This window comes from Megalopta genalis, chromosome 16, assembly GCF_051020955.1.
Source record: "Megalopta genalis isolate 19385.01 chromosome 16, iyMegGena1_principal, whole genome shotgun sequence".
Classification (NCBI taxonomy): Eukaryota; Metazoa; Arthropoda; class Insecta; order Hymenoptera; family Halictidae; genus Megalopta; species Megalopta genalis.
This window is the reverse complement of record NC_135028.1, coordinates 1,859,638-1,883,763: the sequence shown is the minus strand read 5'-3', so window position 1 is coordinate 1,883,763 and position 24,126 is coordinate 1,859,638. Positions and strand designations below refer to the sequence as shown.

General features: G+C 41.1%; 1 protein-coding gene across 1 annotated transcript; it reads left to right on the top strand.

Annotated features, from left to right (window-relative positions):
• The first annotated feature begins 243 nt into the window (after positions 1 to 243).
• Positions 244 to 18,296, top strand: LOC143260684 (cytochrome P450 4C1-like). The gene is given in 7 exon segments (XM_076527002.1): positions 244 to 720; positions 4,551 to 4,764; positions 6,383 to 6,568; positions 16,187 to 16,256; positions 16,815 to 16,941; positions 17,040 to 17,256; positions 17,929 to 18,296. Coding segments are annotated over 6 exon segments (837 nt in total). The 5' UTR covers positions 244 to 720; positions 4,551 to 4,631; the 3' UTR covers positions 18,033 to 18,296.
• Positions 18,297 to 24,126: the final 5,830 nt, after the last annotated feature.

Genomic DNA, 24,126 nt, shown 5'->3' with positions numbered 1-24,126 from the left:
TTGAACGAGCTTCGACGAGTTTGTAACATTTTGGAGGAGTTTGTACCATTTTGAAGCAGTTTGTGCCATTTTGAAGGAGTTTGTACCATTTTGGAGGAATTTGTACCATTTTGAAGCAGTTTGTGCCATTTTGAAGCAGTTTGTGCCATTTTGAAGGAGTTTGTACCATTTTGAAGCTGTTTGTACCATTTTGAAGGAGTCTGTATCATTTTTAAGCAGTTTGTGCCATTTTTAAGCAGTTTGTACTATTTTCCGACCACCTCCAAGCAACAAGTGTCGCGACCGTCGCCGCCGCCGCCGCCGTAGCGGCTCCTAATTAGTAGATTGAATCACCAGGGGTTGACTCACCCTCTCCACGGGGGATCTGAGCAGCGCGCGGTTCCTCCTAGAAGAACGGAGCAGTGTGAAGCGATCCGCTTACAGCGCGAGCGAGCTAGCTGACCGGCGAAGCGTCGCGAAGGCCATTGGAATTTCAGAAATATGCGAACAACTGGACGTTCAATCTTTCTATGAGAGAAAACGCATTCGAGATGCCGCCAGCGAGTTTCACCATGGGAGCCTCTTGGGTTACGTTGACCCTGTCGATGTGCCTATTCACCATCATGCTTTTCCTAGCTGTGCGACACGGCAAGTTTCTCTACGCCCTTAGGAAAGTGCCGTACCCTCCGGCCGCGTTTCCAATCATCGGGAATGCTTACGAGCTGTGCTGCAGTCCGGAGCGTGAGTAGACAGTTGCTACTATCATTACCCTATACCCACGGTGTTTATAGTACGACATTATGCTCGGCGAACGTGTAAATCGACACACTTTGAATAATTAAGTGTTTTTTTTAAATTTTGCTGTTACTTGGGAAAAAATGGCGTTTCTTAATTTTGCTGTTACTTGCAAAAAAAGAAAATGATCTTTTTTAACTTTGATATTGCTTGGAAGAAGAGTCTTTTTTTAACTTACCGTTATTAAAAGAACGACCGCGGATTTTTATGCAAAATGAAAATGTTCTGCACCCAAAGCAAGGAATAATATAGAAACTAACTACGCTTGATTTTTCCTTTGATCATCTTTTAATAGATTAACACACACGCACAAAATGAACATTTTAAAGTACTTTTAGTTTATGTACTATATTAAATTTGTTTCAAATTTTGCCATAAACATCCGAGAAATGATCTCTATTACACATAGCGATTATCGATTCGAAGGATCGGTAAATTCCAAATTAAATAATCGATCTTAACTAGTCTGCGGATCTTTGTGCAAAATAATTTATAAATTCTACAAGGTGTAGGTTAAATAGAAATGTAATTCTTTTTTACGAATAATTCGAATGAATTGAAGAAAATATATTTGCAATTTTTCCGAAAATCTCTTTTAGAGAGTTCGATATTTTCCCTGCCGCAATAACAGAAAATTATGGCAACGCGAAGCTGGAATCATCTAATTCGAAAAGAAGAATTCTCACCGAATTGTATTATACGAATGTTAGTGGCCGACAACGGTGAACACAGTAATGCGAGAGAGATCGCAAAGTACAATTTATGTAATGTTTCGCACAGTATTTGTTGCACGTATAAAAAGAAAGAACAACGCACCGTGGACGTATAGAAAAAGTGCAGAGAAATGTGTCACGGACGCGTGAAATATCTGGTACACGATGTATGTATCATCTGGAGTGAGTGAAATATATCGTCGGCTACCCGTTCGTGTAGTTTTATTTTCAATTTGACACGATTCGATTGATAACCCCGGGGGGATCGGAAAGCGGAGAAACGCGCTAATCGAGCGAGGAGGTGTACCGACATTCACAATGAACAAGTGTGAGCAGCTTCAATTAATTAACGAGCAACGCTGAGAGAAAGTTGCGATAGCAATATGTCGGGAGATTGGCGAGTTAGTTTTCTCGAGAGAGTTTAAATATCTCGAGTATTTGAGGAAAACTTGTGCATTGAAAAAGACGCGATAGCGAGACGTGCTTTATCTTGTTAAAAATTAAATAGCCTCATTTTTGTGGTTTATTGCGGCACAAGCCGGGGAATAATGGAAGAATCTCTGTCTCTCTCTCTCTCTCTCTCTCTCTCTCTCTCTCTCTCGTTTGCTAAATCGAAGCTAATAATAGAAACGAAAAGTCGAGTAAAACACGATGGAACGGCGCATACATTTTGAAAACTCTTAGGAATGCAAAACCGAATAGTTATATGACGAACTGTCTTAATTAATTTTGGGAAGCATCGTTATTTTTATTTGAAGTTTCTAGAATATTTATTCGAATTGTTAGAATCTTCTGGAATCTTTAATAGAATTTTTTGGGATCTTTATTAGAATTTTTTGGGATCTTTATTAGAATTTTTTGAGATCTTTATTAGAATTGTTTGGAATCTTTATTAGAATTATTTGGAATCTTTATTAGAATTATTTGGAATCTTTATTAAAATTATTTGGAATCTTTATTAAAATTATTTGGAATCTTTATTAGAATTGTTTGGGATCTTTATTAGAATTGTTTGGGATCTTTATTAGAATTGATTGGGATCTTTATTAGAATTATTTGGAATCTTTACTAGAATTTTTTAGAACATCCATTAAAATTTTTTAGAATCTTCGTTAGAATATTTCAGAACTTCCACTCGATTTTTTAACAATATTTTGCGATCTCCGTTCGAATAAAAGAAATTCGCCTCGGTAATAAAATCGGCAATAAAATCGACGGTAAAACGTCCGAGGCAATTGAATCGGTTGCACCGATCGGACTATAATTCGAGATGAAGCAAAACGACTAAAAAAAGAGGAACTGTATCGGATCTAAGGCGACTCGTTTGCATGGAAGAAGAGACGATGTTTTGGTGAATTGCATTTTACGAAGAAGATCATAAGGGATCACAGCTAATTAATGATCTCGTCGAGTGAGAGAAGTCAAAGTCCTTTTGGAAACGAAACGAAACGAAACGCACTGGTTTATCACGAGACCGTTAATAAGGTCGGCGAACAAATCGGACGTTAATCAGAAAAGATAAAGCGCGCGTATGTAGTTCGGAAATAAGTAGCCTGCTCTAAATATGAGAGAAGCAAGGGAATATCGCGCGGCCGAGTGTACGATGGAGAAAACAGGAGAAAAAAGATTTGTCCACCTCGAGTGTTTATTGAATGCTGAAGATAATCGCGAGAGAGCCTCTCACGAGACGAAACGGGACGAAAGAAGAAGCAGGTCGATGTCGCCTGCGTCCTGAATAACGCTACTGTACCGTATAATTGCATGGAATTCTATGAGATTTTTCATACGAACACAACCCCTGGATAAAAGTTGTTCGTTGAAACAACGCCGTTTAAAAAGCGATCGCTATTTTTTTTCAATCTAGACGCAAATTTTTCTTTCTTCACATTTTAAAAAGGATCGTGCCAATGTGACTAAAATATACCGGTTTCGATTTAACAATCTAAATTTCGATTATAATTTCTATAATAATTTAGAATTTCCAATTAAATTTTTCCTAATAAAAACGAAGTCGAAGAAAAAGTTAAATTTTTATGAGAAATCTGCTATATTGTAAATCAAATTTATAATATTGTAGCGGTTAAAGGGTTCGACAGATAGAAAACGTCCTTGACGTTTGCAAGAACCGGAAATTCCTTTGTCTCTTTATTTTTTATCACTGCCACATGTACTGCAGGCCTAGTCGCAGAGAAAGTCGCCGGCCGCGTACCGCTACCCGGCCGAACGGCCAGCGCGCCCCTACAGCGAGGGTTTGACGATGGCTGCCTCCCCCGCTAAACTAAACGGGGGAAAAGAAGACAGCGAGTCTCCCAAAAAGGCTACGCCTTTTTGGGGGACATAATATAAATAACAGAGGCAAGAAACTGCGTTCTTCATCTCGTCTAAACATTTCGCCGAGCTACTTCACGTTTAACTATTCCGCCGCGCCTCATCTTGTAACCATCCGCACGCGCGTCATTTATAATATATACATCTCCGAATAAAGTCCAGTGCAATTTCAAACTGTGTCCATCCGTTGTACCCCGAACACAACACGCGTTACAATATAATATATTGGAGGTATGGTATAATTATAAATGACCTTGAATAGAACTGGCAAAGATCTATTTCTGCACGCTGGCTCGGGTCAACGATCGTTATTGGTCGAATAGCACAGGATGATATCGAAGAGATTCTTTCGAACAGCGCGAAATTCCGTTCTCAACAGTGAAATTTTCACTGCGCGACACAGACTAATGAAACTCGCGGCAACGAACCAGCTATTAATAGAACGAAGATAACAAATACAATACGAATCTGCATCTTTTTCTAATTTAAAAATAAAAAGATAACGCTAAACGATAAAACAAAACTCAACGAAAACAATACAGAAGAAAAACAGTGCAATATAATTAACGTAAAATCTTGTTAAAAGTATTTATGTAAATATTACTACTCTAGTAGTCGCTTAGTCGCTTTCACACGGAGAGATCTGTTTAATTGATTTTTCTCGCTGACAATGCAAAGAACAAACAACACAAGTCAGTATTACAGATCTTCCTAACGCTAACTGATCTGTTACAGAAGCCTTCAAGAAGATGATCAACTGGGGAAAAGAGTTGGGAGATATGTACTTAATTTGAGTAGGCACACACACACACATGCATGAGGCCCTTTATATTTCTCTATAAAGCTGAAGCGGTTCAGCCATTATTGAGCAGCAGCGTTCACAGTGACAAAAATCTGGAATACGAATATCTGCAGCCATAGCTTGGCTCCGGCTTGTTAACTAGCACTGGTAAGCATTTTGCATTTTGTTCATTTACTCATACTTTTATTTTATTCATTTTCTCATTATTTTATTTTCATCATTTTCTCATTATTTTATTTTGATCATTTTCTCATTATTTTATTTTGATCATTTTCTCATTATTTTATTTTGATCATTTTCTCATTATTTTATTTTGTTTATTTTTGAATGAAAAGATTTAATACAAAAATTGAATACATAAATTGAATATAAGAATTGAATATAAGAATTGAATATAAGAATTGAATATAAGAATTGAATATAAGAATTGAATATAAGAATTGAATATAAGAATTAAATATAAGAATGGAATACAAAAATAGAATAAGAAGAATTCAAATAAGAAGAAATCGAATGAGAAGAATTCGAATAAGAATTGAATACAAAAATTGAATAGAATAATTATGAAATAGAATAATTGAATAAAGAGAATTGAATAAAGAGAATTGAATAGAGAGAATTGAAGAGAGAGAATTGAATAGAGAGAATTGAGTAGGGAGAATTGAATAGAGAGAATTGAATAGAAAGAATTGAATAGAAAGAATTGAATAGAAAGAATTGAATAGAAAGAATTGAATAGAAAGCATTGAATAGAAAGAATTGAATAGAAAGAATTGAATAGAAAAATTGATACCTTAAAATGCATATCAGTTGTGTAGATGATCTACTTCGATCAGTAGAATGTAGAAACATGTTTCCAGGTAGATCGAGCACGATATAATGAATGTACAGATATCGGATCGGTGTTGTTCACTTTTCGAACACTCGAATCTTTTCGTCGCAGACACGAGGCTAGTAAATAGTCGTTGCAACGATTACCATCAGTTGAATCATTGAAATATTCCGCTAATGTTTCGACATTCCTTGACATCCCGTGCGTCGTGTATTCATTTCAAATTGTGTACATTATCTACGATAACTTACATAATGGATGTCTATGCAGGTTTCCGCATATAGACAGTCGAATTAATTTTAGCTACGTTAGTCAATAAAAGCGAACGATGTTAAACACCAGTCGTGCTCATCTATTCGTCGCTGCATTCGCAGAAGAAACGTATTAAATTAGCTTCCTGAATACCAATTACTTGGAACGATAATTACGTTGTCGTTATCACTACCTTTTGCGTTCAATGTAACCGATTCCCTTGGCGTTTGATCCCACAATTCTTCTCACAATTTTTTGTTGCGAATTCAGTTGTTTTTTTTTCTTTAAATAATTTGAAAGTTTAGAAATGCTAATTCTTATTAGATTAAATCGGTATGAATCTATGGAACGTACAATTTCTTTATCTTTATCGCAAGTTTACAGTTCTCGAAAGTCTAAAATTCTTTTTCTCTCAAAACTCTAAAATTCTCTTTTTCTCTAAAAAAATTCATCACTCTCCAATCGAACTAAATTAGAAGAAAGACCGAATTTAACAGGCATTCGCGATTCATTCCGTAAATCAATTAAATCAATTTCTTCATATCCTATCATCCAATCGCATTTCTGTCGAAAAATGTCTACTAATTCGATCAAATTAAAAATCAGTTTCCAGAATGAACAAGTCCTATCATATCAAAAAATAAAAGAAGAATAAAAAAGAGTATAACGATTCTGTTCCAGGTGAAAAATGGCATTCACGGAGGAAGTTGTTAACACCAACGTTTCACATTGATCTTTTAGAGGTGTACTTCTAGACAGCGATCAGAGAAGCTGGAATATTGATATCCTGTCTAAGGAAAGAAGTCGGCAAATCTTCTTTCGATATTTCTCCGTACGTGAAACGAGCTACGTTGGACATAATATGCGGTAAGTGAACACGAAACTAGACAAAAGAGCAAGAAAATCTGAAATTACAATTAGTCCAATTCTATTTGCTATCGATTTGGTGATTTTTTTAATACGAAAAAGGTCATTGCTCCGATCACGAGAGTAGTGCCGAGACATTTAGATTAATTTTTAAATTAATTCTTCTTCATGAATAGATATCGAGAAGATTATGCTAATCTTACGAAGTGATACTACAATAATTTTTGTTTACTTATTTTTGGACTTTAAATCTACCGCGATGATAGTTCTATCGGAATCCGACGTCCTCGGTGGACATTGTTTTCCTCCTCTCCTCAGCTTTTTTCTTTTCATTCTCCGCTCGTATTTTCTATGTTCGTGAGCTTGCTTCTTCTTCGAGTGTTTTGCAAAATAGCTGCAAGAGACGCGGCATTGTTTTTGAAAAAGAAGATTAGTAATTTAATAAGTTGGAAAACAAGTTGTCCGAACAAATTTATTATTAGCTCGCTCGCGTGTTTACGAATTCTATGAGGAATATTTTCTCGAATAATTTGCATTAACATTAAATAAAAAAAACCAATCTCACAAGGTTACCGTTGCATCTGATATTTTGTACCACAAGTTCCTACTAAAATTGCAACAGTTATTTCGGAGAATTTATACCAATATCGAAGTAATAATTACCATGATTTGCTACCATACACCTTTTTCGTTCTCTTGCCCTTTGCCCTTCGCTTCCTTTACGGTCTCGACAACTCAATTATACGTTGCGTGGCTACAAAAGAAAATGTTTTTTCCTAAAAATCATCTGACTACGGACGCAAATTTTTGAAATGACTGAAACACATGCCACCGTGGAGCGAGAACTAATACGCATCCTTCGAATTTCAATTATAGTATTCTCTTCGCAATTGGCAAAAATGTTTCTACCATAATTAGCAAAAATACTCCTATCATAATTGACAGAAGGGTCTCTCTACCTTTTCAGCGAACGGCAAAAATAAAAGGCATTTTCGCCAAGGGAAGGTGTTACTTCGAATCATTTAACCCTTTCGTAGGCACTATGAACTAAGCTTAGCGCCCACTTTTAGTGCGCATATGGATCCCAGGCTCAACTATCGCCACCGTTGAAACGCGTGTAGAGCACCGCGTGAAACGTAACCGATAGGCTTGGAAGGGTGTTGATACGGCTGCCGTGGTTTCGAAAGCTCGATTATGCGTGCCGAAGCTTTCGGAATGCTCGTCGCGGTCGCACGACTTTGAAATTTCTTGTCGCTATCCAACCGAGCACGCGGTTCAGCCAATTGTTTGGTACGATCGGTTATTTCGTACAGGAGTGCCGATATTTTCACCTAATCGACGAAATTGCAAATCAGATTCCGATAGTTAATGATAATAATAATAATAAAAACAAAAAGAGAAGAGTTTCGATAATACACGAAAGAGATTCAGGAATGTGTCGATCAATTTTTGATAGTTCGGGAATCATCCCTTTCCGGGGGTTAACATAATTATGGACACGCTGTATAGAATATTGAATAAGAAATTAATCTATTAAAATAAAAGAAAATTCTGCATTATCGTTCGTTCATTCTAATATATATAGTAATCTAATATATTCTAATTCTATAATAAACAAAAATTAATTAATGTAATATATAACAGTTAAAAAAAGAACCGAAATTAAAAGTAACCGTAGCTAAAAAATCAAAAATATTCATCCGGTTTCCGATGGATCAACGTAAAATACCGGAAAAGCTGATTATTAATTAATGTGTATATGTTATTTTATATGTGGCTGGGTTCCAGAAATATATCATCGCGACGTTTGGTGATCGTTAAATCTGTTGTCTTCGAAATCATATTCAATCGATCGGCTTCGTTGAGATACAAATGCTTCGAAAATTATCATCGACTATTTAATATTATATTGATACTAAAAAATATTTTCACATCTACTTGACGATTTTGGGAAGTATTTTTTCTCGTTTGACAGTTCACTGTGTTTCGATCTTTTTGACAACAGCTCTCCCACGATATATCGACTCGAACATCGATTAATAAAAATTATGCGATGTTCCAGAGATATTTAAGCTTCTTAGCGAGAACCGAGTATGCATTCTGTATACTACGTTTGCATTAAGACGCGACGTTTCACGATTTTGTAACAATAAATTGATTCGGCGCATATATATACATATATTCGAACCACGAAACTCACGAAACTGGAAAATATAAATTGAACAGCAATTTAATTATATATTATTTATATTTACTATTATATTTATATCTATATATACTTATTTATATAGTTATCGACGTATTTGAAAAATGTATCTCGCAGCCATTAGCTCGATGTAATTTTCAATTTTCAATCTGTTACGGTCTGATCCTTTCGAATTACAAATTATTGAAAATTGAGAATTGAAAATTGAAGATTAAAAATTGAAAACTGAGAATTGAAAATTACATCGATTGCCCGGATCTCACCACGTGGAGGTTGCTGCGAGTGGAGATCAGAAAAAAAGTCAGAACGAAGCCGGAATTTCTCTCTCTAGTTATGGCTCTAGTTATGGCTCTCGTTATGGCTTTCTTTCTTAACAGAAGTTTTGTTTTACCGTTTCGGTGCCACATACGTGTTATCTCGCGATGCAATACCGTTCGTGCGGTACTGCAGACGAGTAAACATGCTTCGATTCGAGAGAACTTTAATTCGAAAAAGTTTGGTTTTCCTTTGACCAAACATAGAAAGGCATGCTAAATGACCATAGATGGAGCAAAACCAGAAGCGCATGTTTAGTCGTTCTGGAAGCACCTTACACGTGCAGTGTCGATGCAAGCGACATAACACGTCCATGAGAGCGAAGCGGTATTACAAATAACCTACCCCCTTAATAACTAGCCCCTTAATAAGTGGCCCCTTATTAATTAACACCTTAATAACTAACGCCTTAATAATTAACGCCTTAATAACTAATCACATAGTCAACGAATTATTGCGAAAGAAGCGAATCTAGCCGCAATAATTCGAGACACGCGTGACACCTACGCAGTAGAGACTCTTTAATCCGACGGTTTATTTTTGCAATATCTATCTCTCTATCTTAAATTATCTAATAAAGTATTATAAAAATAAATGTTCCGATAAAGAAGTCTCTACTGTCTTAAGTCTTAACCCTTTCACAGGCACCGAGAACTACGCTTCCCACCCACTTTTAGCGCGCGCATAGACGCTGTCATCTTGAAAATTCGTATTGTGCCCATGAAAGGGTTAATAACTTATCGAAATTACGCATCCATCGGCGGACGAGATGTCTTCGTATGATGATGTCCAGACTGCGGATTTTTTCAATGCAAAATCAAGGAAAATACATCGATTGTAAGAGTTGTTGTTGCCAAATGGAAATTTTTGTTATTTCACGAATAATTTTGTAGAAAAGTTGAAATTATAATATAGATCACCGACTTTTGCCGAAATAGAAAAAATCCGCAGTCTAGTGATGTCCAGCGACGAAAACCTGAAACCCCCCAACCCCCCAACCCCCCAACCGCCCAACCACCCAACCCTCCAACCCTCCAACCCCCCAAAACCCCAAGCGATTCGGGTACCTTAGGGACGCTACTCCCTGTTAATCAATCACTGTTCGGTGATTGATTTCCCTACGGTATTTATCTATTTATCATCAAGAATTTATCATCATTATGAGGAAAAATCTAAAAAAAAATAAGAAATATATTTAATAAATATAATATTATATAAAATAAGAAATATATTTAATAATGGTAGTCCACTCGATATGCAGGGTGTCCCGAAATGATGATACTTCCGAGAAACGAGAGTTTCTCTCGATTATTCGAAGCAACTTTTTTCGTTAGCGAAAATGCAATTCGCGGTCTCCGAGTAATTAATTCGTAAATGAATTACTTTAAACTAAAATCAATTAATTACTATATCGATCTACTTTGTAAATCTTTGAGCAAACTTTGTCCACGAGTTACTAACGAGGAACACTGACCAATGAGAGACGAGAAGCTCGCCTAACGCTAGGAGACCGAGCCAATCAGCAGAACTGGGCCCTGTCCACTAATTGTCACGGCCGCCTCGCGCCAGACGATCTCTCGCCTCTCATTGGTCGCTGTTTTTCGCTAATAACTCGCAAACGAAGCCGCGGACTGCATTTTCGTCAAGGAAAAAGACTACTTCAAATGACCTCGGTAACCCGTCTCATTTCCTGCAAGTACCATAATTCTGGACACGCATATTTCAAACAAACGCGTGACCATATTCGCGCAACGCTATTTTCAGGTTATAGACATTGCTGTCCGAAAGCAAACGCGATTTCAGTGCATTCTTCGTCGCAACGCTAACTTATTGAACTCAAAAAATGGAAAGCTCCCGTGCACTATAATTTTTTACCGCGCAACGCTAAATGCAAACGCAACGCGACGAGACTCTAAATGCAAACGCGACGCGAACTATTTAATTCGTTTGCAATGTATCATCCTCCCTGCACACTCAATACAATCGTAATTCCATTCTAACTTCGCATCTCACAAATTCATCGCAACTCTATCATCCGAATAATCAACTTCACACCGGAAAATCGATTTTGCAAGTCGCAACGAACCCCTCATTCCCTCCATCGATCTACACCTGTTTCGATACCTTGTCCCTTCTTTCGAAAACGACAAGACACGAAACAGGTTGCATGATAAAAAAATTCTCGCAAAATTTACTGCTACAACGCGATCGAACCACTGCGTTTTTTTCGAAAAGTATGACATGCCCTGAAACGCGTTGTTACGTTCCCAGCATTTTACGCTCACGCACCATCGATTGGCAAAGACACGCGTCGCTACGTCCAAAAGAAATCTACACACGATTTACTCCTCGAAACGCAAGGCGCTTCGATACCACGGCACCCTCTGCATTAGATGCTAATGCAACGGTTGCAACGGTATCGTCGTGCGTGCCGACATAGGTGACACAACTCAATGCGTCTTTTTTTTACGTCGACACTTTCGTACGACCGAGGACACGCACACAAAGGGTTGCGCGTTGTATCGCACCGCGAAAACTTGGACGGAGCAACGCGTGTCGCGATGTCGCGCCAATTGCTGCAACTTGTTGATCTTGGAATGCAACAACGAGTTTCTGTTCTACGCAATGGTCCGGTGGGCGTATGCACCACGTGTTCGCACTCCTCCCCCCCACAAAAAAGAAAAGGGAAGGAATAAAACATTCGTGCTCCCTGTACCGATCTTCCGGTGTCTCGCGAGAACAACCCGAACAGGCGAATTACGATTATATCTCGCGTGCAGAGAGGAAATCGAAGCGAAAGGGGTGGAAAGAAACGCGCAATTTTCGCAACGCTAGTCTATAAAATTTCGTTAAATAGTATCTTAGTTAAATAGTAAGTTAAATATTATCTGTCAACAGCAACGCGAGCAGTGCATTCTTGATTTCGATGTTAATTAGCTCGATTCGGAAATTGAAAACTCTCCCGTGCACTTTCATTTATATTCACGCAACTCTAAAAGGGGGATCAACGATTGCGAGACGACGACGATGATGATGATGATAATGATGATGAAGCTGCGATCCTTGGAACGGCTACTCGCAGCGCGGCATTTGTTTCGCAACGCTAAAAAGCAACGCGTTGGCAAATATGATCGCGACGCTAAGACAACGCGTGGAGGTATCATCGCGACGCTATTATTTCGAGATAGCCTAGCGACAGGGTCTGTCCCCAGATCCTTGGAATCCACCCCGGATTCCTACGCTACGCACCACCCACCCGCCTGGACGTCGTAACGCCAGGACGGATGCGCCTCTTCATCCGGGACGGTTGTTCCAGCAAGCGGAATGAAGCGGTCTCTCCGAATGGGAGCGGAATTGCAAAAATCTTGAAAACAGATCAGATCACAACGCGAGATCGTATTCGCAACGCTATCTTTAAAGCTACGATGCACAAGAAATGCAAAGAAACGCGATCGTTTCGTTCGCAACGCTATTTTTAAAGCTACGATGCACACAAGAAATAAAAGGAAATTGCGATCGTTTCGTTTCGTTCGCAACGCTATATTGAAACTCGCGATTATTTGATTCGCAACGCTAATTTACGTGTCTCTGTTCAAAATGAATTCAAGCAACGCGTAATCGTTTCGCAACGCTATTCGCAAGTCGCGGACGTGCCCGTCTGCGCTGATCGTTGGGGCGACGAGGCCTGCCCATGTTCAAACTACTATACTACTACTACACTATTGTTACAACTAATATTTCTACGTACGAGTACAGTGACGAAGTGGTAACGACAGTTGGCCCCTCGACAGTTTGTCGGAGGGGCCTCTTCATCCTCTTTAGGCCTCTTCTTTTCTTCGGCGATTCGCCTGATGTCCCTAGAACCTTACACGTGCTCCGCAGCTATGTGCAATGCTGTTGGTGCAATGGAGCCGGTATCGCCCTACCTAACCATTTAAACACACACACCGATAAGGCAAGTTACCTATCCTGCCTAACGCTATATTTAAAAATATGGCAAAGCAATCGTACCAACACATTCACTCCACGGTTCTCACACATACGCTGAGATGCTAGCCTGCGGAGCATGTCCCGGGACACACTCTGACACCCCAACATGACCCATTTATTCGATTCTAAGGTACATGTTAGTTACTGAAATCGACTGACAATGGTAGCGATCATTGCGATATCATCGAATTTCAATTGGGAAGTTTGTATCACGGACGAGACTCTAACAGACTAATAACTTCGATTATATTTTCATATATATTATATTTATTATATTTGTATATTATATTATTATATATTTCTACCGGTGAGAATGGAAAATAAGCATTCTGTGCACACATATTTCATAGATCCGCGTTGTACGGCGCGGATCGTATGGAATATGCTCAAGGTTAAAGCTAGCTCTGATCTCAAAGAGAACCGACACAAAACCCACTAAAGCCTAACACACCATACAAGTGGAGATTATGTCGTGCACGATGCGCTAGTCATTGTCAGTCGCGGTTTATAATTGTTATTAATACCGTCCCATGCGCCGTTGCTCGCACCCAACCGAGAAGGATTCGAGCAACGAGCATGGAACCTCGGATCACTGAAAATCCTAACTAAAAAGGGTAATTAGTTTCTCGGGCTAAGATGCTAAATCAAGTTATTGAAAAATGACTGTACTAGTTTGAGAAGATGTTTGAATTTATTGAAGCAAGATTTAATTGAAGCATGCAAGAGAATAGATATGTAATATATATATGAAGTGACAGAAGGAAACATTTTTAATAAATTCACAAAATTTACAAACAATTTAATTTAAGAAACTCCATTATTTGGAAACTTTAATCAAATATTGATTTACCTACCGCGAAACGTCTTTTCGCACGTGACCACTAATGTAATTAGACGGAACAACGTTATTATTTGATACATTGGTGCAGCAATTACACCAACGTAATTCTTCAAATATTCGTATTATGACAATCGCGTATGCAAAAGATCAATTTTTCGGCAGCTTCGAGATAATAATATTTACAATATGAAACAATCGAAGGAAATCGCGATGTGCGAAAAGACCCTACCTACCTAGAAAACTGATTACCACTCAAAGGATTGCAGGGCAATCCTTTGGTCATTGTACTCGTCAAAATTGTCTACGTTATCTACGTAATAAAAAAAAGGAAAACTCTGAACATTCACTCACTACTTGTTGGGCGGAGAGCGTTACGTTAGAGTCCTGGAACAAAAAGAAAAGCAGAGACATATTAAAATACCGTCCGTCATCGTTCACAAAATAATTATGCAATTTTAATTGAATAATTTAAATAATTGAAAATTATACTAACAACCCTGCTTCCTCGACGAAGCCCGACACGTTGCCTCTCGATCTCAGCAGTCATTTGTAGTAGCCATTTGCAGCAGTCATTTGCAGCAGCCATCGTCTTCAGATCTGCAACAGCAATACAAAATTCGGTTAAATTCGATCGCAATGCGAAAACGGATTAGAATAATAAGCAAAGAGCTGCGACGTACCACGTAGCAGTCTTTGTTATCGCGATTGATTTTGTCCTCCTTGGATTTCGAGGAAAATGATGCAACGGTCAGCCGAAAACCCACCCGAATACGGTGTAACCGAGGCCCACGGTCGAATACATAAATAGAACGTCGAATCTGCGACGTGAAAATCGCGGCCGCGAGCGCGATCTCAAGCGCGATCTCAACGGAGAGATCAGGCGCGATCTCAAGCCGGATGATCGAACGCAATTTCAAGCGAAATTAAGCGTGACCTCGGGCGAGATGAAGCGCGATCAAGCGCCAATTATCCCGGCGAGCCGATGTGCCAATTAAATATTTCAGCGGATGATACGAAATAACCGGAGAATAGAATTTAGCGAACGCCGATAATGCTGGAGGATAAGGTGACCGGGAATATAGCGGACCAACCCCTTTCGATTCGAAATCGCCGAGCAAATGATTCGAGGAATGACGGAGCACGCGATCGCGGTCCGCGGACCCACCCTTCGCGAACTGAGGCTGCCGAGCAAATGACTTCGCGAATGTCGGACTAGCGGTCGCGTCGCCCCACCCGTTCGACAGGGTGGCTCGTAATTAATCTCTCCCCGTCGCGTTACCGTATTACGTTTTCGAAATCCTCGCGACGTATTTACAGCCGCGCCCCGATTTATTAGGGTATACAGGCGACCGCGAGTCGGCACAAAAAATACAACTGTTACTATTCTCCCTTAAAACGGGTCGAAACCAGAAACACTGCGCAATTTGCTTGCGTACGCGTGGAATGAGAAAACAGACCCCGTTGTATCCCCACTACCCTGTTGCTGCGTCGTTCCACGCGAAGTCGAACATTGCGTTGTGCAATCATTTTTCAAGTAATATGTCAACCGGTTTCATATCGGAAGACATTTTAACTGTGAATATAATACAGAATGAATGTTTCAATAATTTCTCCGATTTGTAGGATTTTCATTTTGTATAATTTAAGTGCGTTTTATAGATGCGTATGAAAATGAATATTGCGACTCGTAATTAACTTAGAGTTTGACGTATTGTTTTCGACATCCTCGTGACGTATTACAGCCGCGTCCCGATTTATTAGAGTATACAGACGACCGCGAGTCGGCACAAAAAATACAACTGTTACTATTCTCCTTTGAAACAAGTCGAAACCGAAACGCCGCGCAATTCGCGCAATAAAAAACTAACCCCCGTTACGTCACCCTGTTGTTGCGTCGTTCCGCGCGAAATCAAATATTTCGTTGTGCAATCATTTTTTCGGACCGTTATTCAGATATTATTATATCATTATTGCGATTATTATAACGTTAAAAATATGTTGGAACGTATTATATTATTATATGATCATAGTATTATAATATTGTTATTATAATTATTATGATTATTATAATAACAATTAATATATTAATATAATTTTGAGTGGCGAGTCACCGGTCGAGAACGCGAAGGATTAAATGATTTAGAAGATAGGAAATATAAAATTACGTACGTTCACGTGCGACAGCGCTATATGTAAAATTACATATTTATCAACAGATATATTATTGCGTAATTGCATTTAACGGTCACGTACACTATTTTTACAGATAGCTCCAAGAGATGCCACATCAACGCGCAAACGGATTTAAAAAACGAATACGTACAGGCTGTCGATACGTAAGTAAATTTTCTCGTCTTCCAAAGAATATATTATAATTTCACCTAATATTATTATTATTAAATCTTTCAAAACGCAATTAACTTCTTCGATACTGGACCGAACGCGACTTTAATGTCTCAATGTTTTCGAAGTCTTACTTATTAATTTATTATTTTTTAATTCGCGATTTTCAATTCGGTTGCATCGTCATTTGCGATTCATGCAATTTAATTGTCCAGTATTTTGCAATTGTGCTGCGATTGCAATTACGAATTGCATTGTAATTGAATCGAATTGAATAGAGATCCGAATCACAGATTACAATGTGATCGAATGACAATGTAATTGAATTGCAATGCGATCGAATTACAATGTAATTGAATCACGATGTGTCAGAATTACAACGCGATTGAATTGCGATGTAACCTTTATTCATTAAAATATCTCGAGCAATTCGATCGTAACTCTGCGCGAGCCTGGCCAAGGGGAAGCTAATTAAAAAACTTGAATAAAATACATTCAGTCGAAAAATATGCAAGTTACACTTCGACATGAATATTCCGTCGTCTTCTCAGATTGGCCTCGATCTCCCAAAGAAGATTCCTAAACGTCTGGATGTATTTCGATCCGATCTTCAAATTAACGAGATGGGGCAAAAATCACGAGCGCGCATTGCGCGTCGTTCACGGCTTTGTCGACAAAGTAAATATTCTCATCCCACCGTCTAACCCGAACGAGGTGCATAAAGGGTGAATGGCGTCGAGGGCCACGTGTGTCACGTACAATGATCTTGTTCGCAGATCATCGCGGGGAGGAAGGGCCAGTGGCAAGCGAAGGAGAAGAGAAACGCGGAGGAACGGGTTACCAAGTACCAGACTTTGCTGGACTTGCTGTTAGATCTGTCGCAGAACGGCGACGCCCTCACCGATGAGGACATTCGGAACGAGGTGAACACGTTCATGTTCGCCGGTCACGATACCACGGCCACCAGCGTGTCCTGGATCCTTTATGTGTTAGGTCGCTATCCGGAGTATCAGACGAGTGTACTGGCAACGCTCGTCGCGCCAGCGAATTCAACCCTTCTGGTATCGACCATGAGAATCGTGTGCACGCGAGCGAAAAATTATCGAGCACGTTCGAGACGCAGTTCGGGCAAAGACTCGGCGAGAAAAATGGTATAAACTTTACAAACCTTTTTGTAAACGAGTGGAACAACATTCAAAGAGGAACATAGATGCGGAGATAAAACTGTTATTGGAAGTATGTATTAACCCTTTGCGAGTTAACCCTCGAGTGGTGCACTCCGAGGCACCGCTAGAATGTTTGTATCATCGAAATAATTCTTATATCAAGAAAGTTTAGATTTGCACCCTGTCATGTAAAATGGGAACACTGTAAGACGGAACAATTATTTTAGGTTTACAGTTGAAACGGCTTCGAGCGCAAAGGGTTAAGAAAACAACAACGTTTTCCCATCAATTTTACCGATGGAAAAGGATAAACGTGGATGATAAAAGAGGGACGGCGGATGACGAAAGCGAAGCAATTTATCCGATATTTGTCCGACGTCGCGTATTTAGTTTATTTTGTTAGTATTTATACTGTTCTGCGCGAGGAACAGCGACATGTTCGTCGAGTTTTTACCGAGTGCCACAAGATGCTTGTCGGTGTCGACGAATCTAAATGAAGCTATCTTTGTTTCTCTACAGGAGAAAATTCTGGACGAATATTATAACGTTGCGGGAACTACTCTGCTCTGCTCTGCTCTGCTCTGCTCCGCTCTGCTCCGCTGACTCCTGCGAGCCAGATTAGGGTGTCAGAGTCCTGTAGCGCGCCCGTGGCGCAGCTACCGCGACTCCCATTGCCAAGGTTCGCCGGCTGCTACACGGAGTGGCCGAGCTTCTCGGATCAGTTTGAGTCGCTGGTCGTGAAGAACCGGACTCTTCACGACGTCCAGCGACTACAGTAACTCAAGGGTGCTTTAGAGGGGGAAGCAGTGTCCGACATTGCTCACTACTCCGTGACAGCGGCGAACTTTGGCATCGCGTGGGCGGCCTTGGTCAGGAGGTATGCCCGGAAGCGGCTGGTCGTCAGTGCGCTCCTGTCAAGCTTCCTGGCCCTTGCGCCGCTCACCCGCGATCGCGACGGCAGCGGTCTCGCCTTGCTGCGTCGTCGCACTAACGAGGCGTTGGCCCAGCTGCGAAATTTGGGGCGGCCGGTGGACCACTGGGACGACCTGCTGGTCCACCTAACGGTGGAAAAACTCGATCCAAAGTCGATCCACGAAATCCGCGCCGCCGTTGATCCACCCACGTACATCAGTCTCGACGAGTTCCTGGAGCATCGGGCCGGGTCCTTCGCGGAGCTCAGGATGGCTCCGGAGCCCTCGGCTACCTCCGCGGAGCGTAAGCCGGCCCGACCTCCACCACCGGTACGCTCCCACGCGATGGCGACGACGACGGCGAGCCGTTGCCGGAAGTACGGCGACAACCACCCGCTGTTCCGGTGCCCTGCGTTCAGGGGCATAGCGCTCAACCTGCGCCGGGATTTCGCGGTTGCTGCTTCAACTGCCTCCGTTCGGGAAACCCCGTGACATCGTGTTCCTCCGCGGTAGAACCCGGGCGGGAGGCAGCGACGAACATCTCCGCATCGTCTGCGGTCCACACCTGCGTCGCACGCTGGAGCAGGAGGAGGGCCGTACTGCTCGCGACCGCTCTATTATGGGTAGAGACACGTGACGGGGGGGGGGGGGGGGAGGGTAAGGCCGATGAGGGCCTTGTTGGACCAGGGATCGGACGCGACCTTCGTCTCCGAATCCCTCGTCCCGGCCCTCCGCATTCCGAAGCGGCCCCCGGCTATCACCGTGACGGGTGCGGGGGACGCGTCGGTGGGTCGCGTGACTTCGCGGGTCGACCTGGTCTTACGGTTGACTGGGCGCGGGAACGCTCCTGTGCCGCTTTCCGCGTTCGTCCTCCGGAGACTAACCGGGTACGCGCCCAAGATGACCGTCGATATTCGCGTTTACCCGCATCTGCAGGACCTCGTTTTAGCGGACCCTGATTCGACTTTAGATCTCCCAGTAGATCTCTTAATCGGGGCCGATCGTTACGGTGATGTGATCGGTCCCGGCCTGCGCCGCGGAACAACCGGCCAGCCCATCGCGCAGGAAACGGTATTCGGTTGGGTCGTCTCGGGCGCCGCGTCGACACCCGCGAACGATCCCGATCCCTCCGTGGCGTCCCTGCACTGTCGCGCGGAGGAGAAGTTGGAGCATCAATTGCGATTGTTCTGGGAGCTCGAGGAGGCGAGTCCCAAATCTGTTCTCTCCCCTGACGAGTCGAGGTGCGAGGAACATTTCGTCAAAACCGTCTCACGGTGGGTGGACGGACGATACGTGGTTCGGTTACCCCTGCGTACCGAACCACCCTTCGCTCTCGGCTCGTCAAAGGGCCGTGCCCTAGCCATGCTCCGACTCAGGGACGACAGTCAGTTGGAGACCGCGTAGCGGGACTTTCTGGCCGAATATGAGGCCCTCGAGCATATGGAGGAGGCCCTTCAGGGACCGCATGATGGCGCGGTGTTCCTTCCGCACCACCCAGTGGTCAAGCGGAACGTGGAGGGAACACCGCGCGTCCGCGTTGTTTTCAACGCCTCTAGCCCCACTTCCAACGGACTGTCGCTCAACGATTACTTACTGACGGGGCCGAAGTTGCAGCGAGACATCTTCTCGGTACTGTTGCGCTGGCGAGTCCCGCGATTCGCCCTCAAGGCCGACATCGAGAAGATATTTCGGCAGATCCGCGTGCACGAGGAGGACGCGGATCTGCAGCGGATTTTATGGCGGCGTGGGCCCGAGCAAGAGCCTCGCGAATTCCGGTTCACCACCGTCACCTACGGGACGGCCTGCGCCCCATACCTAGCTCAGCGTGTCCTACTGCGGCTCGCCGAAGACGAGGGAGCACACTTCCCTCGTGCGCGAGCGATAATGCGCTCGAATTTCTACGTTGATGACGCTCTCTTCGGCGCTGACGGGGTAGAGGAAACTATAGCCTGCCGTGACGAGTTCACACGCCTCCTAGGGCGTGGGTGCTTCAAGCTAGGAAAATGGGCAGTCAACACCCATCTGGTGTTGGCGAATAGCCAGAAGATGGCGGCGGTGGACCTCACGGGAGCTGCTCAACAGCACTATCCCGTGTTGGGGGTGAATTGGAGTCCGGAATCCGACTCCTTCGGGTTCACCGTCGTCCCAGACTCCGCTCCGTCGGTCACGAAGAGAGCGGTGATATCGGTGATCGCGCGCTTGTACGACCCGCTGGGCTGGGCGGCACCGGCAGTAATCAAAGCAAAAATATTGCTGCAGGAGGTATGGCTGGGGGGTGCGGTTTGGGATGCTCCGCTCCCGGACGAGCTCAACCAGACGTGGCGTGAACTCGTCGCCGTGTTACCGCTCTTTAGCGCCGCGCGTGTGCCACGCTGGTTTGGCACCTATTTTGTCGAATAAACGGCGAGGCGGCAAGACAATAACACAATCAACGTGCGTTGGCCCGACCGTCAAACGCTCGCCTCGGCCGTATGTATACGCGGCGTTTTTGCCTTAGAAGACAATGACCAGGCCATCGACACCTGACGATGCTTCCCCTTGAACATCGGCCAGGTATCTATATATACTGCCGCACATTTCGATAACCGTTACAATTCGATACAATACAGTGCAACGCAATACAATTTGGATTGTCAAGATTTCGGTCGTTAACGTCACGTGTTTAATTCTGCGCCCTTGCGCACATCCGAAACCGTGCTTCACTTTTCTACGCTGAACGGAGCTGTGCTCCAACAATCGTAATTATTAACAATTCTTTTGCGCCGTGCGCAACACATTTTATACAAGTTTACGTGGACTGACTGTGGAGTCCGAAATACCTCAGCGAGCGACACGTCGTCGGACTACATCATTTCGTCTCCTTACGACCTCCGGCAATTATTTTGTACCGTACACAACAATAATAAAATTATGATATCTATAAAAGTAAAAGGATTAGCGTTTACTTCTAGTATTTACATCAATACTACTACTAGTATTTACATTTCGGCTCGTATTGCCACTGTCCTCGAGCATCAGTCTGGTCTGGTCTGTTTAGCGCGCTTTGACGGCTACCGCTTGGGTAGTCGAGTTTCGTCGAGCTAAATGGCACGGGAAGGGGTTAGTGTTCGCATGTCCGGTAATGATTTTGTTCTTTTACTACTTTCACGTACACGGTGGATTTCGCTGATAAAATCATCGCCAACCGCGTACCGCCACGGGGCTGAGCGGTCGCACGGTCAGCGTGGCCTCGCAAAATCCCCAAAATTAGCATTAGAAAAATATGGTAAGGCGATGACCATTTCCCCCGCCAAACAGGGCAGAGGTACAAGAAAAGGTAACCACAAGGGTGTTCCTTAGTTACATGTGTAAAAAATGATTTTTGAGAGTGAAGAAATAATGTGCGCAAAATTTCAAAGCGACTGGACAACGGTAACCGGTGTCGCATCGGGATCAAAGATTTGAAATTTCTATTATTTACGTTAATTTTAATATAAATGTGTTCCACTGTTTTAGAGGTGGTACTAAATATTTTTTAATGAAAATATAATCTTACATGTATATAATATTATCGAGACTTAATTTGAAATTATACGTTAGAATAAAATTAATTGAAATATCTTATACAATGTTACATACTGGTCAATATACGGCTTTTATTCAGATTGATTTGCTGGCATCTGGATGACGTCACCGATAATCTTCTAATACTTGTAAAATGAATTGTTTATTATATTCATTTTTCTTTAATAAGTTAGTACATTCGGTGATAAACTTCAAGCCTCGTCTTACATGGTCATTAACTAATTTTAAATTCCTTACTATTTCTAAGGCTCTTTTATACGTTTCATCGCTTTTCGGAATGGAAGGATCTTTATATAAAAATGCTCATCCCATTCAATCAGACACGAGAAAGCTTGAACATGATTAACTAGACATTATAAGTACGATTACAGGAGAACGATGCACCCCAACACATGTCACACAATTTTTATTAGGCTCTCAGGAGGAAGAAAGAAGAAACGTAAACTACAACGATAATAAAATAAAATGAATTACACATTAAGTATTTGATAAATAAATGTAATCGAAATTATGTCGTCTTTGATTCTATTGTAAACAGAAATATTTGTCCAAACTATATCATGTTTGGTGTCATTTTAATCAGATAAGTATCAGGAATATATTTGAAAAATAAGTATTAAAATGTTAAAATTAAAAAAAAGTTATGTCATTGTATTATGAGTTGTCTTCTGGGTATTCGAGTCAAAGGAGGCGCGGCGCGTGCCGCAACACACGTATTTGCAGACTCCGTCGAACCTTAGTATTCGCGTAGCGAGAAAATTGATAAAATACAAGGCCATAGCAATATCACGGCGTTAGTGATGACACACTAAAATTATGCGAGGATGAGATAAACTACTACAACTTCTTTAAAACTGGATCAAATGATTTGAATTTTTCCTAGATGATAGAAAGACTAATATACTAGACAATAACTAAATTACTTTGATACAATTTTGCTATTACAGTAGACCTCCGTTTATTTGGACTCTGTTTATCCAACATAATAACATGTTTACCGACAAGTAGATGTCAGGAACGATGCGAAGAATGTGAGATAAGTAACGATTTAATTAAGTTACTCGTATCTGTCTGATTCATCCAGAAACTATATTTTTAGTATGACTTCTCATAAATGAAACGGAAAAGAAAAAATAAGTGCTTTGTATTGACGAAAAATTTGTAATTAATAGACGCTTGAGAAAAAATTAATTAAACAATTAATTCCTTGTCTCGTAAATATGACATATATATATATATGTATGTATATGTATCTACTACACATTTATGTATATATGTATACAGTAGGTGTATGAATACCAACTATACATACACATAAGTGTGCAAGTATGAAAGATCTAATAAAAGCATGAATGTGGTAAAATAGAAAATAAAATAAAAAACATCAAAATAGATAAGGAATACATATCAAATACTATTGAGAATTAAATATACAGAAATTAAAGTTTATACAAAACACATATTGAAAATATTATAAAGATTATTTTGATGTTCAATATTTTAGTGTATACAGAAATTTAGATACAGATGATAACTAGAAAAGGCTCAATAACAAGCACGCAGTAGTTAACTTTTCATTCTTATAAGGCACAGTAACTCGATCGAAAACTACTATTTATATTTTGTTAAATATTTTGTGTTCCTTATATATTTTAATTCTAATAAAATTCGTATTTATGTAAAAGACATCTACATATATTTTAAATGTTTTTTACGAAGTGCACCATAGATAAAGAAAACCATATAATTTGTCGAAAACTTTCGGACGCCACTTTAATGGGCACAGTAATTAACACACTTAACCTATCTGGCTATCACACTGAACTGGAAATTAACAGTCATGGAATCCATATAATATCGGTTTTAAACAATGGAAACTGTTTGATGAGAATTTTTGGGTTCTCCATAATTCTTTTACGAACTGAAACCGATGTCATAATTGTTTTCAATCCCTACTTTATGAAGGTATATTCAAGTATGTAAAAGTTTGAATCTTCTAAATTCTGGCAAAAGTCATCCGCAAATCTATTCGCGCGCGTAGCCTTCAAATAAAGATACAGATAAAAGATGAAAATTTTATTCGACGCCACGAATAAATGTGCTATGCATAAAATATGTATGTATTGGAAGTGGATGTAAAATGAAATGTGCACTGATACTTTCTGGTAGAAAAATATCTTTACTTCGCGACATGTGAAGAAGCTCAAAGAAGAAGAAACTCA